This window comes from Babylonia areolata, chromosome 21 (genome assembly GCF_041734735.1).
Source record: "Babylonia areolata isolate BAREFJ2019XMU chromosome 21, ASM4173473v1, whole genome shotgun sequence".
Taxonomy (NCBI): Eukaryota; Metazoa; Mollusca; class Gastropoda; order Neogastropoda; family Buccinidae; genus Babylonia; species Babylonia areolata.
In genome coordinates, this window is record NC_134896.1 from 19,391,812 (window position 1) to 19,408,701 (window position 16,890).

The 16,890-nt window shown below is 41.4% G+C and overlaps 1 protein-coding gene across 1 annotated transcript in view; it reads left to right on the forward strand.

Annotated features, from left to right (window-relative positions):
• Window positions 1-16,890, forward strand: part of LOC143296744 (tRNA (32-2'-O)-methyltransferase regulator THADA-like) — a 45,955-nt gene that overhangs the window by 14,783 nt on the left and 14,282 nt on the right. Inside the window, exons 14-26 of the mRNA XM_076608810.1 lie at window positions 1,730-1,894; window positions 2,487-2,596; window positions 3,306-3,496; window positions 5,544-5,692; window positions 6,468-6,623; window positions 7,046-7,182; window positions 8,847-8,984; window positions 9,911-10,015; window positions 10,706-10,816; window positions 11,996-12,239; window positions 12,918-13,155; window positions 15,144-15,380; window positions 15,656-15,863. Of these exons, the coding sequence (XP_076464925.1) occupies window positions 1,730-1,894; window positions 2,487-2,596; window positions 3,306-3,496; window positions 5,544-5,692; window positions 6,468-6,623; window positions 7,046-7,182; window positions 8,847-8,984; window positions 9,911-10,015; window positions 10,706-10,816; window positions 11,996-12,239; window positions 12,918-13,155; window positions 15,144-15,380; window positions 15,656-15,863 (2,189 nt within the window). The remainder of the gene's footprint in view (window positions 1-1,729; window positions 1,895-2,486; window positions 2,597-3,305; window positions 3,497-5,543; window positions 5,693-6,467; window positions 6,624-7,045; window positions 7,183-8,846; window positions 8,985-9,910; window positions 10,016-10,705; window positions 10,817-11,995; window positions 12,240-12,917; window positions 13,156-15,143; window positions 15,381-15,655; window positions 15,864-16,890) is intronic.

Below are 16,890 nucleotides of genomic sequence, written 5' to 3' on the forward strand. Positions count from 1 at the left end.
GGGAACTGTCTGATGGAGGAGCAGGATATCCTGAATAGATGGACTGAGTACTGCTCAGAGCTGTACAGCCACAGGGGATCCAGAAGTACTGAATGTCCTTTTAACAAATGACAGCGACGAGTACTCCATCCTGCGAGAATTTGAGGCAGCAGGGAAAGCTATGACGTTTGGAAAGTTGCCAGGAGGGACAAATTTCTGGCAGAGCTAGTACAGGCAGGGGAGTAGCCATGGTCAGCACCTGCACCACAAACTGCAACAAGATCTGGTGGACTGGGGAATGACAGACACCATAGACCCAATCTATTGTCATTACTCTCTCCAAGAAAGACAATCTTCAACAATGCTAAAACTACCATATCATCAGCCTGATAAGCCATCCGAGCAAGGTTATGTTAAAATCATTACAGACAGATTGAAACATAAGCAGAAAAGATCATGACAGAAGAACAGGCTGGATTCAGACAAGGGTGCAACACAACAGAACAAGTCTTCAACCTCAGGATACTGTGTGAGAGGTTCCTACAACATCAGCAAAACCTCACATCTTCATGGATTTTAAGAGGGCCTTCAACAGGGTATGGCACGAAGCCTTGTGAGCAGCTATGAAGCTGTATAACATCAGCGCCAGGTGATACAGCATCTGTATGAGAAGGCCAGCAGCGCATTCAACTTCAATGGCAGCATTGGAAACTGGTTTAGAATAACTGTTGGAGTTAGACAAGGCTGTTTACTATCTCCCACTCTCTTTAACATCTCCCTGGAGAGGATTATGACTGACGTACTTGAACACTATGAAAGGACAGTCAGCATCTATGGAAGAACAATCACCAACCTGCATTTTGCCGATAACATTGACTACTGGCAGGGAATGAAGAAGAGCTCATGAACCTGGTGGAATGCTTTGACAAACATCTGCAGTTTATGGAATGGAGATCTACACAAAGAATACTAAACTGATGACCAACAACTCCAATGGCATCAGCACTGTTATTTGAATCAATGATGAAAAACTGGAAACTGACCAAAGCTTCAACTTTCTCGGAGCAATCATTTCAGACAAAGGATTTCAAACCAAAAATGCTTTCCAGGATAGCTCAGGCATCAAGACCGCTAACAAAACTGAGGCCCTTCTGGAATGACAGCAACATCACGCCCAGCTCAAAGATAAGACTGATGCGCTCCCTTGTCATTTCCATATTTCTGTATGCCTGCAAGACTTCTACTTTTACAGCTGAACTAAAGAACAAGATGCAGGCCTTAGAGATGAGATGTTTCCCTAAGATCCTTGGCATCACTTACAGGGACCACATCACAAACGATGAAGTGCGTAGAAGACTCAAACAAGCTAGTGGGCCATATGATCTTCTGACCACTGTAAAGGAAAGGAAAATGAAGTGGTATGACCACGTCTCGCATACATCAGGGCTGGCCCAGACTTTTCTTCAGAGAACAGTACAGGGAGCAAGGAGAAGAGGCAAGCAGAAGAAAAGATGGGGGGACAACATCTCAAAGTGAACAGGTCTAACCCTGAGTGAGACATTCAGAAGGACAGACAATCGCAAAGGATGGAGGCAGCTGGTTGCTAATTGTGTGGTGCCCCCACGGTCTATGAGACCATGGGATAGACAGACAGACAACAATAGAAGATTCAGGCATCATTAGTTGGTAGGTATAGAAGATTTGGTCAGCATTTATTTGTGGTTATTGAAGATGTTGTGCAATGTTGCAGATGACTGTGTGAGGTTCATGGACTGGCTGTACAGACTGGTTATGAACAATGTAGTGCCTGGGGCGTGCTTCCAGCGTCGTCGCACCTGTTTGGACATTGTTCAGGCTTGGTTTGAGACTGTTATTTTTGTTGAGGCTGATGGGTCGAAGAAAGGAAAAGCTCAAGGTTGGTTGCTGTGTGTGTGTATGTGTGTGGACATATGTGTGCATGTAGGTGAGTGTGTGTGTGTGTGTGTGTGCATATACATGAAACATTATGAAAACATTTCAGTGTGTTTTTTTTAGATGTGCATTCAGATTGTTTCCTTCTTTAAGACTAACTTCAGTGTCAAAAGCATGTCTTACATTTGATTAAAAGATAATTTGGTTTTTTTTAATTATTGAGTGCATGTATTCTTATTTCAATGAATGGGATTTCAATTATTCTTAAGTGTTTACCCTATTAGCCAGATTCATGTTGGTGTTTGTTGGGTTTTTTTATTGTTTTTTTGTTTGTTTGTTTGTTGCTGTTTTTTTGTTTTGTTTTGTTTTTGTTGTACTACATTGTCTTGAATTATCAGAAGCATGATTTAAGAGTGCTGTTCCTTTTCAGTGCATTTCTAACAGCACACTTTTTATTACAGTAAATCATGTTTTTGTTTAACATATATGTCAGATGTATTCTGATGTACATTTCCAGCTTGAAGAAGCTGTTTTGTTGGGAATTTATACCTGTTTTTGTACAATGTGTTTTGTATACTGCTCATTTTGTGTTTCAGGCCCAACAGATGTTCTGATCAAATATGCTGAAAGCAAAGGATTATGGGATTTCTTCTCACCAGACAACAGAACCAGTCTCCTTTACTGTGTTGTGGATGGAGCTGATGAGGTGAGGGGTGTGTGTGTGTGTGCACATGTGTGTGTGTGTGTGTGTGTGTGTGTGTGTGCGCGTGTGCACACTTGTGTGTGTGTGTGTGTGTGCATATGTGTGAATAGAATAGAATAGAATAGAATATATTTTATTGTCATGAAACCGTAAGGTTTATAAGACACAAGTGCAATGGTAAATGAATGAACGAATGAAAAACACACAATTAATCAATCAGTTAATGCAGTAAATTGCAGCAGCATTCATAAACAAATTTTACCAATCTTGTTTGTATATATTCATCATCTGTTAGCATCACCTGACTGGGAATATGTCCTGTGTTATTCGAATTTTGAATATCCTTTAAAAATTGTGTGTGTGTGCATATGTGTGTGTGTGCATGTGTGCATTTGTGTATGTGAGTGTGTGTGTGTGTGACTGTGTGTTTGCATATGTTTATGTGTGTGTGTGTGCATGCAGACATGCATGTGTATTTTTCATGGGAGGAGGAGGGAAAGTTGTTGAATAAGAAGAGGAGACAGATAATGGAATGTCAAAGAATGTAAAGATTTCCTCCCTTTAACTCAATTTCTGTCTGTCTCTGTTGCGTCTCTCCCACCTTCTCTCCCTTTATCCCTCACTTTCTATTTGTCTCCCCCTTGCCATTTCATTTCCCTGTCTTTACTTTATTACCTCACATGTTTTTTTCAACTTTTGATCTCATCAACAGATCCAGGAATCAGCCATTCACATTCTAAGCAAGTACTTCCCATGGACACCCAGCACTGGTTCATGCTTGACAGGGCCAGACAGCCTTGACCTTATGAACCATTTGCTGCAGCATGGTTTGAGTCTGTGCGACAGTCCACGGGCCTACGAGAATCATAGCGGAGCTCTCCTGATCAGGCTGGTGTATGAAAAGTGAGGATTTTTAAAAACATTTTTTAATTACACATACTTAACTGTGACCCACTAGTGCAGACTAAAAACGTTTGTTTGTTTGTTGTGTGCTTGGAGGAGTTGCTGTGGCAAAAACAGGTGTTGGATTTCTGATGTAATGTTCGCCAGTGATCAGAGTTCGAGGCCCCATTCCAGCATGGTGTTGTGTCCTTGGGAAAGGCACTTTACTCTGATTTTCCTCACTCTACCCATGTGTGAATCAGTACCTGACTTCGTTTGGGGAAGGTTAACTCACTCCTGACGAATGTTTTAGTTTTCTCCCTTGCTTTTCCCTACAGACCACCCATTTGTTAGGGTTAGGAAAAAAATCACAAAAAATGCAAAACATAAAGTAACTGAATGAAACTCCCTGTACTTGACCCACTGACCCCTCTCTTCACATCGTGTGAATGCCCACCCCCCTCCCTCTTCACTGCTCTCAGAAGCTGAGTCACTGTCAGTACCTTTTTGTGGTAGCTTTCTTCACTGCAGATACTTTATTCAACATATTTATCATCTTCGTCGATGTCGAAACCTTCAGTTTGGAGCATTTCAATTACTTCAGCAGTGGTAAAAGCCGCTGTCGTGATCTAGTTTGCTCCAAAAATGTCCACTTGTATGGCCTGCGACGCCATTTTTGATAGGTATGCAGATTAGCTTGTCATGTGGGGTCCTGAACTCGCTGGCTCAATGTGGAGTGTGTTGTTATGGAATCTCATGAAGAAACTTTCCATTTGACCCTTGACACGTTCACAATGCCCGTTGTAGCTGCAATTGTTATGCTATCCCATGAGGAAAACGTGGAAAAAATTTTAATTGTCGAAACTGCTATAGCGTTCCATCGTCCGGAACGCTACCTTACATCAGGAACGCTGTAGCATTCCATCGTCCGGAGTGAGTTAAAAGCAGTGGGGAAAGAGGATTGCGCCCCATATTTGTATACCAAGTCCCAGATATGAAATCACTGCCCCTATGACCATAAAAGGCTTTGAGATCTTTAACCTTTATGTTTGTGTGTGTGTGCGTGTGTGTGTGTGTGTGTGTGTTTCTATATTTGGTTTATAGGTTAAGTATGACAGAGTTAATTGAATTTCTTGTTGTGTTCCATTTTGTTTTGTTTTCCAGTGTGTTATGTTGCATTCTATTGCACTGCAAGGCATTGTGTATGTTTTGTTGTGTTAATTGTCTGGTGTTTGTTCCATTCATACATGGTGTTAATCCATCTGTTCTTCCTCTCTCATTGTTGCTGTCTTAGTCTGTGAGTCCCATATAGTCTCTTCCAGTCTTTTTTCTGTGCCACACAAAAGTTTCTCATTCATCCCTTTATCTATTGCTAACTTGGCAAAACTGTACCACATATCAGTGTGTTTTCATTACATTTTTCTTCTCGTTCATTTGACATTTTTTTAAAATTTGCATATATTTTCACTCCTACACTTTGGCAGTGCTTGGGTGTTGGTTTTCCAATTAATCAAACAGTTTGCTCAGAATAAACAACTAGGACAGTGACACAACTGTTGATTAACTTCCATGTCACTTCCAAATGTTGGATGGCTGTTCAAACATTTCTTTGCACATTTTTGCATGTCTCATTTATGTTCACAGCTAGAAAATCATGTTTTACAAATTGATAAGTATTAAACAAACTGTTCCAAGATTACAAAATGATTTTTGCATGTCTTGTTTATGTCAACAGCTCAAAAGTCATGTTTCACTAGTTGATAAGTATTAGACAGAATGCTCCAAATAACCAAGTGAACAGACGCTCGGTTTGATTTTTCAGTAGAACTTGGGGGGAAGGGCAAGGCTAACATTGGAACCGAGACCCTCATGAGCACTGTATTGACAGATAAGCAGCCATTCTGCCACCTTTATTTGCATAGGCTGTAGTTCTTTCAGTGGTGAAAGGACTAAGCATTGTTACATTGCTGTATGTGTCACAGTAGTTTGGTTTGATAGCTTTGCTGGGTGATTCACGATGTTAAGGTGAGTTAACTGTAGCACTGCTACATTGCTGAATGTTTTACAGGTTTGTAAGAGAGCAAGGATCAGAGAAGCTCGAGAAATCCGAAGCCTGTATGTCCTTCTTTAGCGACGTCCTTCTTCACAAGATTAAGTCATCTCTGAAAGCTGCAGAAGTGGATGTGTTGCTAGCGTCCAAGTCTTCTCCCACACATGGTTTGTGGTTTTGGTGGTGGTTAGTTGATGATGATTAGAGAGAGAGAGAGTGTGTGTGTGTGTGTGTGTGCTTTGTTTCTGTGTGTTAGATGTTTGTGTAAAAGATTGTGTAAAAGTGTGTGTGTGAGTGTGTGTGTGTGTGTGTGTCCTTTCTTTCCGTGCGTTAGGTGTTTGTGTGGAATGTGATCTCTTATCTGATAGTTCAAGTCATTCAACATCTTTCAAAAAATAACATTGACACGTGTAAAGATGTTTGCACACACTTCCCATAAGCAGCATTATCAGATTGTTTGTTTTTTAGATGGTGACTAACAATTGAATTGTAATACAGACAAATTCATTTGTCATGGCTGGTTTCAAACTCTTTTCTGTGAATGTGTTTATTTGTTTGTCTCCAAGCAATCATTTTGGCACCATGGCCAAATCAGAATGTCATCAGACTTAAGATCCAATGATCAGAGTTTTAGGCCCTGTTTTGGCATGATGTTGAGTCCATTGGAAAGGCACTTACCTTCGACTTTCCTCACAGCACCCAGATGTGAATGGGTGACCAGCTGGGGAAGGTGAAAGCAGTAGAAGGGGTGGACTGGACCCCACCTTCACATGCCAAGCCTTTGACACAGTGAGTGGGAACTGACTGACCCATTGACCATAAAAGGGAACGGGACCTTGAACCTTTTTTAATAAAGAATTTTTTTTAAGGAATGATTGTGTGTGTGTGTGTGTGTGTGTGTGTGTGTGTGTGTGTGTGTGTGTGTGTGTGTGCGTGCTGCAGGTTTGCTTCAAGCACTCTCTGAGTGTTTGCAGTCAGAGCAAAGCTCCTGTCGACGGCTGGACCTGGAGGACTGGCAGAAAGTGTTGTCCCAGACAGTCATGCTGAGTTCCTCCACTGTCACACTGGTGCTGAATATACTGGCTAATGGGCAGACTGGTGAGTGAGGTGGGTGGGTGGTGTGTGTGTAGTGTGTGTGTGTGTGTATGTATGTGTTGAATGTATGTATATGTTTGTGCATGTGTGCATGAGTGGGGGTGTATGAATGTATGGGTTTGTGTGTGTCGTGTGTGGGTATGTGTGTCTTTGTCTGTGTGTATACATTTGTGAGAGTATGTTAGCTCACACAAGTATAAAATAAACACAGAAAAGTCACAAACACATGCACAGTTTGTATTTATGACTGATGGATGCATTGATTAGATGAAATTGAGGTGAATACAGATAGGATTTTTTTTTTTTTTTTTACAGTTTTGATTTTTTTTTTTTTTTATTCATCTCCCAGTTAAGTATTCTTCCTTCCTTCCCATCTGATTGAAGTCAGTATACATGATCATTTGCTCTGCTGTTCATGTTGTCAGGAAACTGTCCATCATTCGCACAGATGGGGATGGCATTGGAGCAGCTTGTGACAGATGGTGCTGCAGAGCAGGAAGTGACATCATCTCTCTCTCCTGAATTTCAGCTGCTGTTGTCATGGTGCTGGCTCAATTTGAAGGTGCGCAAAGAGTCAAATGCTATAAAACAGAAATGATAGAAGGGTGTGGGCACATCTGAGGTGCTGGCAGCTGTTATATGATAGTAAAGAGTGGTAACTCTCTCCATTCACAAGGTGCACAACTTCAAGTCAATGCTGCTTATCCTGTTATATACTTTGTTCAGTCAGCTGTGTTATTCATAGCTCAGAAGGGCCATATGATATGGCTGTTACAATAGTCATAAGCAAAACACTTATTTGTTTGACAAGTTTCATGAGCAGTTGGACATGTATACATAAGTTTTTTTTTCATTTCTTGAACCCATTGTGTTATCTACTGATCCAAAATACCATAATTTTGGGTGTGAAAGATGTTCCTGCATCACAAGACATGCATGTGTATGGCAGTTTTGTTCAGTTTATGTACCCATCGTGTTCTGCATATTTGATCTTTTTCATGTGTGTATTCACAAAAGGGGGTTCATGCAGTAGTAGGTCTGCACATATGTTGACTTGGGAGAATAGGAAAATCACCACCCTTCATGTACCAGGCACAAATTCGTGACAATTGGTTATAATGAATGTGCAATATGTTGGAGGAATAATGTGCAATATGCAGGATGAATGTACAATGGAATATGTCTAATGCTAACGTCCATATTCTAAATATATTTCTGTTTAATAATTACGATGTAATAATTAATTGCAATGTTTTTAAAAGCGAATATGTGAAATGCTTTTATTTGAGAACTTATGTTTATTACTCTTGTTTAATCAAGTAATCCGCGTGTGTGGGGTGGGGTGGGGGGTGCGGGTGTGTGCTGATTATCTTGTTGTGGTTTTCCGCAGTTCATCTTTATTCTTATCTGTCTATTATAATCAATGTGCAGTATAGTAAACTATGTTTATAATTATATTCAAATAATGTTTCTTAATTCTTTCTGTTTTTACATTAAGAATACTAGTTATTACCTGCAGTGTGTGGATGTATGTATGAAACGATGTATGTGATATTTTTTACATTTGTATCTTCGTAATATTCGTAAAAGCTGTTGCTGACTTTTACAGTTATGGTCCCCATTTTGTTTACTTGTCTATGTTGTGATAATGCACCTGACCAAATTTCTCCAGTTGGAGATAATAAAGTTATCTTATCTTATCTTATCTTATCTTCGGGATTGAAACTGCGACCCTTAGATTGAAAGTCAGACCCAGTAACCACTTGGCTGTTGCACCTGTTAACCATTTAAATCTTCTTCTTCTTCTTCTTCTTCTGCGTTCGTGGGCTGCAACTCCCACGTTCACTCGTATGCATACGAGTGGGCTTTTACGTGTATGACCATTTTTACCCCGCCATGTAGGCAGCCATACTCCGTTTTCGGGGGTGTGCATGCTGGGTATGTTTTTGTTTCCATAACCCACCGAACGCTGACATGGATTACAGGATCTTTAACGTGCGTATTTGATCTTCTGCTTGCGTATACACACGAAGGGGGTTCAGGCACTAGCAGGTCTGCACATATGTTGACCTGGGAGATCGTAAAAATCTCCACCCTTCACCCACCAGGCGCCGTCACCGTGATTCGAACCCGGGACCCTCAGATTGACAGTCCAACGCTTTAACCACTCGGCTATTGCGCCCGTCCATTTAAATCAAAATGTCATTTAAATGATGTGGTTGACAGGAGAGCTGCACCTGCCTGGGCCTGGTGACGGCACTGGGAGTGGGGTGTGGAAGTGGTGGAGGGTGTGCCCTTACTGCCCAGGTGGTGGAACAGATTGGGGAGACCTTCCTCAGGGTGCTCACCCACTGCCGACACAGGGTACAGCTGTCTGTCTGTCTGTGCTCACAACTGCGAAGATGCCTTTCACTTTTGTTATTGTTCATGCTGGTTTGCCAGAGGTTAGACACGGTTTGTGTGTGTGTGTTTGTGTGTTGTGTGTGTGTGTGTGTGTGTAGAAAGGTGTGCACAAATGTGTGTACATGAATTTATGTTATGTCTATGTGGGTGCATGATGCTGTGTGTATGTGCATGTGCATACTCATCAGTATCTGTGTATGTATGATTGTGTATATGATACATGTTTCAGGTGACTTAAATTTTCAGTTGTTAGCCAATTTATCAGTGTTCCATAGAGTGATATCATATTTTACAGAGTGTAATGCAATACTTTTTCCCTCAACTTCAATACATGTACTTTATAATATGTTGTGCCTATGTATGATTAAAATCTGTCAAAATGTTGCCATGAGTAATGAATCATGATATTGAGGTTGATTTCCAAATCCAGAAAGATGACATCTGTGGTGATAGAAACGAATGAAACCTGCCCATAAATCAAAATAAAAAGCTCACAAACACCAGGAGTATGGAGAAAACAGATTCAAGAAGGTAGAGATTGACAGAGTAGATAATAAAATTGATTACGTCAGGGCTTCATTGCTTCAGCCTAGCCCCGGGGTAGCAACAGCAATCAACCAGTCAGTGCTTGACTTCTTGCTTATCATATTCATGTGCATCTTATAATATTGTGTGCATTATCTATTGACAAAATCAGAAATTCTTATAAATTGGGAGGATATGCCATATAATCCAAAGTACATTGTAAAATGCAGTAATTGGACTGTTACGTTAAGCTTAAGAACAAAAGAATTGTATTGATCAACTATTCAATGCTGATAATGACTATGATAACAGTGTGTCTGTTCATACATGATCTCACGACAAGACATGTTGGTGTTGTGCAGGGGGCCATTGAAGGGTGCAGAAGTGGACTTCTGCAGTTCTGTGTCTCCTTGATGCTATGCTCTGACTCCACCCTGTCAGCAGTCCCAGCAAATATTCTCAACACGGTAAGGTCTTGATAAGTAACATAGAGTGCTGTTTTTTCCATGTGAGAAAGACAGTGCTGTCATTTCCTCATGTGAAAGATAGTGTGCTGTCATTTCCATGTGTGAAAGATAGTGTGATCATTTTGATATTGGAAAGAGAGTGCCATCACAGATGAAGTCCAAGAATCACTTGCACGTCAAAATGTGTACTTTTCATGGTGCTGTCATGATAGATCAGGAGGCAGTGTGAACTTCATGCAGCCTCGAGGATAATTTATAATTTTCCATTGACCATCACACTTCACACCATAAAATTGACAGAAGATTCACAAAAGATTAAGAGAAAGATTCACTTATTATGTGGGGAAGGGTGGGACAGTATTATATCTATTATGCTGATTTACTTTAAAAAACCCCAAAGAACTTGCTTTAACTGTTTACTTTTTTTTTTTTATATACATAAACGATATGTGTATTATTTGATATTGTTTAGAATTCAAGACGTCTAAGTTGTCCTTGAAAATACGCTCATCATTTAACATTGCCCCCACATCCACCAAGGCAAACATAGCAATTTCTTTAGATATATATTTTTTTTCTTTCTTTAATAGATGTGATGTCAGTGTCATCAATATCATGTCATTCATGATGGTGCTATGTGTTTGCTGTTTGTGAGAAGGAATCCGTTTCTCACACAGACACTTGTTGCAGCTTCTGAGCAGCCTGGAGAAAGATGAAATGACGTCCTCAGTGACCAGGCGGTCAGCTGGTCTTCCCATCATTGTGCAGACGATTGCACAGGCAGAGAAAAGATGTAAATCGGTGAGTATTGCAGAGAAAAGATGTAAATCGGTGAGTATCGCACTAGTGAGCACTGCAGAGAAAAGATGTAAATCAGTGAGTATTGCAGAGAAATGATGTTAACTAGTGAACACTGCACAGAAAAGATGTAAATCAGTGAGTATTGCAGAGAAATGATGTTAACTAATGAGCACTGCACAGAAAAGATGTAAATCAGTGAGCATTGCAGGGAAAAGATGTAAATCAGTGAGTATTGCAGAGAAATGATGTTAACTAATGAGCACTGCACAGAAAAGATGTAAATCAGTGAGCATTGCAGGGAAAAGATGTAAAACGGTGAGTATTGCAGGGAAAAGATGTTAACTAGTGAGCATTGCAGGGAAAAGATGTAAAACGGTGAGTATTGCAGGGAAAAGATGTTAACTAGTGAGCATTGCAGGGAAAAGATGTAAAACGGTGAGTATTGCAGGGAAAAGATGTTAACTAGTGAGCACTGCAGAGAAAAGATGTAAATCGGTGAGCATTGCAGAGAAAAGATGTAAATCGGTGAGCATTGCAGAGAAAAGATGTAAATCGATGAGTATTGCAGAGAAAAGATGTGAACCGGTGAGCATTGCAGAGAAAAGAGGTTAACTAGTGAGCATTGCAGAGAAAAGATGTGAATCGATGAGCATTGCAGAGAAAAGAGGTTAACTAGTGAGCATTGCAGAGAAAAGAGGTTAACTCACTCAGTACGGCCAGTCCTCTCTTCTCCTCTACACAGACCCCTCGGATGTCCAGTGGGTGTCTGAATGACCCAACCTTTAGCTTCCGTCGTCAGAATTGTGGTATTCTTTGTCAACATTCACCTCTTCGGTATAAGAGCCTTCCGCTTGCAATATTTTGATGATGGTAATTGGGGTGAAACGCTGTTAACGTCGTCTCTTTCGCCGTTCGTATGGAGAGAGTTAACTAATGAACATTGCAGAGAAATGATGTTAACTAGTGAGCACTACAGAGAAAAGATGTGAATCGGTGAGTATTGCAGAGAAAAGATGCTAACTAGTGAGCATTGCAGAGAAAAGATGTTAACTAGTGAGCACTAAAGAGAAAAGATGTGTGTTGGTGAGAAACTAATCTTTCAAATCAAATAAAAACAGACCTTTCCATGGGCAGCAAAGCAAATAAAAACAAACCTTTCCTCCTCCTTCCTTTCCTCAGAGCAGTCTCCTCCATCAGACGGTGGGCAGACTGTACGCGGTGGCCTCCAGACCGCCCAGTGCGCACAGCGACCAGACGCAGGACCAGGCTCCGGTGCACGCCCTGAACGTGCTGAGGGCCGTGTTCAGCGATGCCAGCCTCTCTGGGCAGCTGCTCACCCACCTGGGCAAAGTGACGGAGCTCGTCATCCGCAGCTTTGAGTCGTCCTCCTGGGCCCTGAGGAACGCCGCCACTCAGCTCGTCAGTAAGGGATTAACAAATAGTAAAGAGTGGCAACTCTCTCCATTACACAAGGTACACAACTTCAAGTCAGTGATGCTTACACTACCGATTCAGCTAGCACACAGGTAAATAAAAGGTACATTGGAACAAACCCAGACACTTTCTCAAAAAGGATGATTGTTAATCGTCAGTAAGGGGCCATTTTGTTATGCTTATTTATACAGGATTTTTGTGTGTGTTGTTTGTTTGTTTCAGGTTGTTGTTGTATTAGATTAAGGAGTTTTTTTTGGTTGTTCTTGGTGTTTTGTTTTTCAGGTTTTGCATTTTATTGATTTTTTTCTCCTTTTTTCGGATTTGTTATTCATGATAATGATAATAATGGGTATTCATTATGCGCTTTATCTCCTTAGCACTGAGGCGTGGAGCACTAATGAATAACGTAGGTATAAGAGAAAAAAAAATTTATAAAAATAAACAACACAGGGGGCTATAATCAAGACTTACAAGCAAGACAAATGGAATGTGTCATTGACAAAACACAGCCACACACACTCACATGTATGCACACACATACGCACGTGCGCACACGCACACATGCACACACACACACACACACACACACACACACACACACAGAGCATGCTTTGACACTTCCTTGAAACTGAATCTAAAACTGGAACACCCACCATCACCGACCCAGGTACGCTGGTGACGAGGATGTTCGGCCAGCGAAACAAAGCCTCCCTCAGCTGCAACATGATGACCCTGCAGGAGTGGTCTGCCCATTTCCCAGAGTTGCTGGCCTTTGTGAGGCACAAGTTGGAGGAGAGCCTGCAGGGAGAGGATGACGTCATCACGGCCGTGCAGCCGTCACTCTTCCTGGTCCTCACGCTGCTGGCCAGTCTGGGGCCCGCCACCACATCCTCCCAGGCACACAGGTGGGGGTGCCGTACACTCACAGTGACACAGTCTTGTTTGTTTGTTTGTTTTCATGGTTGTGTCCCAGAATGTGGAAGATGGCAGAATGGTTACACCCTCTGCCATGTCCTCCCAGGCACACAAGTAGGGGTGCTGCACACTCACAGTGACACAGTCTTGTTTGTTTGTTGATGTTTTCTGGTTGTGTCCTAGAAGGTGGAAGGTGGCAGAATGGTTACATCCTCTGCCATGTCCTCTTAGGCACACAGGTGATGGAGTCCTGTTTGTTTGTTTTTTTTGTTGTGACCCAGAAGGTAGAATGTTGCAGAATGGTTACACCTGCAGTGATGGTCGGGAAATTTGAGCAGCATTCCTAAAGACGCATTCATGACACCCTTGACTGTTTGTTACTTTAAACAATTTTTTATTCAAAGAAACTACATGGCATAAGCACAGAAGCACAAAAAGCATGGGCAGGACACCAAGCCTGCCTTATTTAAGCCCTGCCTGATAAGAAACAAGACAGCACAAAACTTCTGCGGACAAGTTAAAGGAACCAAAATAAATGTATCAGCATTTACAAATATGAGGCAAAATAATTACATAAAGAGACACACATTCACAATCCTGCCTGTGTGATCCCAGTCTTCCCATTTGAACTCATAGCACACTCAGCTGTGGCAAGGAGCCAGCCATGGAGCAAAAAGACCCACTCTAATGGGGCTCGATCCTGTGTCCTCTCAGTTGTCAGTTTGCGACAGATACCACTTTGCTAAAACAGCTGGTAGTAGGTTGGAGTTTTGTCAGTATGTAGATCTGTAGTTGGAGGCCAGACACCTCACCTCCTTTGCGCACCCAGAATATCTGTTGATTTTTTTTTTAATGCTTCTGCCAGTTTTTAGTATTGTAGTTGATCTCTGGAGAACATACATGTGGGTTTTTTCTGCTGATTTTAAAAAGTAGTGTTGTGGCTGATTGGATAATTTTGTTGTGTCTGGTGCATTGTGTTTTGTTAGATAATTTTCTGTGGATTTCTAGTTCTCAGTTGAAAGATGTTAGGACAGATGCTTGATCCATTTGCTGCTCTGGCTTAGTGACCTAAGTGCCCATTTAGGAAACAACAAGATCAGATTTCTGGTATTTTGTCAGAAAACTTTCTGTTGATCTTTAGCTGTGCATTTGGAGGCCAAATGATCAACCTTTTTACCACTTTTGCAGGCCCAAAATGTCTAATGTTTTATCTGAAAATTTTCTCTCAATTTCAAGTATTGGAGTTAAAAGTATTTAGGACATGTGCATGATCCATTCTGTGGCTTTGATTAAGTAACTGAAGTAGTGGCCTGGAGTATCATGGCTGATGCAATACAGACCCTTGTCAGGCAAAAAAATATGTTGATTTTAAGTTTTGCAGTTAAAGGTTGGACACTTGATCCTCTTAGTACTGTTACTGACCCAAGACATGCATTGTTTTTTGGTCAGAAAAGTTTCTTTCTGGTTTTGCACCACAGTTAAAAGTCAGTATGTTAGATGCTTGATCCTTTTGCCTGTTTGATTAAGTAACTGGAGTGGTAGACTAGTGGATGTTGTGTCTTTGTAGGAAGCAGCAAGATCCCAGATCTGTGATCTGTTATGCATTGGGAGGGTGTGTATCATGTTTTTATGTTCCTATCTTTGTGACCCCAGAGAGAGGAATTAATATCAGGAAGTCATGCGACATGGATGAATACATAGCTATACCACAAACAGTACCAGAACATATTCATTATGGAGACAAAAAAAATATCTGCAGTAATTCCTATCACAGTAGCAGCTGTCAACTTCACATCAAATTTTTCATCCACTTTATATCAAACAAAACTCCTAGGCAATGTTTGAATATTTTAAAATATATATAGACTATAGAATATATGTGCATGTCCTAATGATATATTGGTTATGATTTCAATTTGTTTGATCAATCTTTTTTCTGGGAATGTCTGTTCATTGATCTGTGTGTTTATCGATGCAGTCTGACAGCATCTCTACGCAGCACGGTCATGAGCGCTGTGTCAAGTCCTGTCTACAACCTGAGGGAGTTGTCTGCCTCTGCTGTGGTGGCACTGACCCCTCTTGACGCAACAGAAAGCTGCGTGAGGGAGCTGCTGGCCCAGATTGACCCAGGACTGCCGTGCAGGGGCAGCATCAGTAACACTGTTCATGGCACTCTGATGTGCCTGGAGAAACTTCTGGCGTCACGGAAAGTCAGGTACTCAAAAGAACTTTTCTGACATTTCCATTTGGTTTAAACTCCTTCTGCATCTGCAGGCTGTATCTCTCTGTTCAGCTGCATGTATAAATGGGTTTTTATGCACAGTTTTTACCCTGTCATAAGTTAGCTATACGCTTACTGTGCTTACTGCTGCTACTGCTGCTGCTATTACTGTTACTACTACCACTAAAAATACTACTTAAACTACTAGGACAATTACTGAAACATAATCTTGATTGTTAAACCAACCTTTTTGGAACTGTTCACCACAGCCACAGCACGGCAGGGGACATTGTGACACACATCCTCAGTAACCCTGGACTGGTGTCAGCCACTGAGCAGTGTCTGCTGCTGAGCGCCAAGTGTGTGAGCGTGCTGAGCAAGGCGGCTCCAGTGATACCACCAGACAGTTCTCTGAGGCATGGGCTTGTGGAGACATTGATGGGGGTGGTGTTCTCTGCCCCTTCTGGCGGTCTGCAGGTATGGTGACGATAATTGTATTGTGTTGTGTATTGTTTTGTGTTGAATTGTATTCTATTTTGTATTGTTTTGTATTGTGTTGTATTACTTTTTATCACAACAGATTTCTCTGCTTGAAATTCGGGCAGCTCTTTCCAGCAAGAGTGCAGTGCCAACCCTTTGTTTTTTTCTGTCTGCAGGTTTATTGTTTTGTCTTACTTTCAAAAGTGGACTTTTCTGCAGAATGTTGCTTCTTCTTCTTCTTCTTCTTCTTCTGCGTTCACTCGTATGCACACGAGTGGGCTTTTACGTGTATGACCGTTTTTACCCCGCCATGTAGGCAGCCATACTCCGTTTTCGGGGGTTGCAGAATGTTGCTAAGGACAATCCTTTTGATGCAGCGTTGTTGTATTTGTTTGTTTTGGCTGTTTTGTTGTTGTTGTTTTTTGGGAGGGTTGATGTGCGCTAATTGCAAGACCTCAGTTTATCATATCAGCCGAATGACAAGCGCCTAGACCACTTCTCAAGGTCTTGTAGAGCTGCTGAGTAAAGCTTCTGGTTTGTATATGGGACTGGAACCCGTGCACACGTGCTTCCTGGTCAGGGGCATTTCCACTACGCCACTGTTCCACCATGTGTGATGAAGGGATGATGATGATGATGGTATATGTTGTTGATATATGGTGGGTAGTGATGGTGGTGGTGATGACGATGTATTGTTATGTTTTGCTGTGTGTATGAATTACGTATGTCGATGATTCTTTTTTTCTTTTCTTTTTTAAATCTCTGTTCGTTTAATTTCATTTGGCGGCAGTTTGATTAATAGTTTCTGTTGGTCAGGACATCAGCACCACCACCACCAGAACAATAACAGTTTTGGTAATTAGTGCTTTTGCTGTTGGTTACCACATTCGGAATGACATTCCTGATATCATGAATCTTGACAGAATTCCATGTGTTTGTGTGTGTGTGTGCCTTGTGTGTTTGTCTGTGTATGTGTTCTTGTATGCTTTGTGTCTAACTGACATATTGATGTAAAGCACTTTGA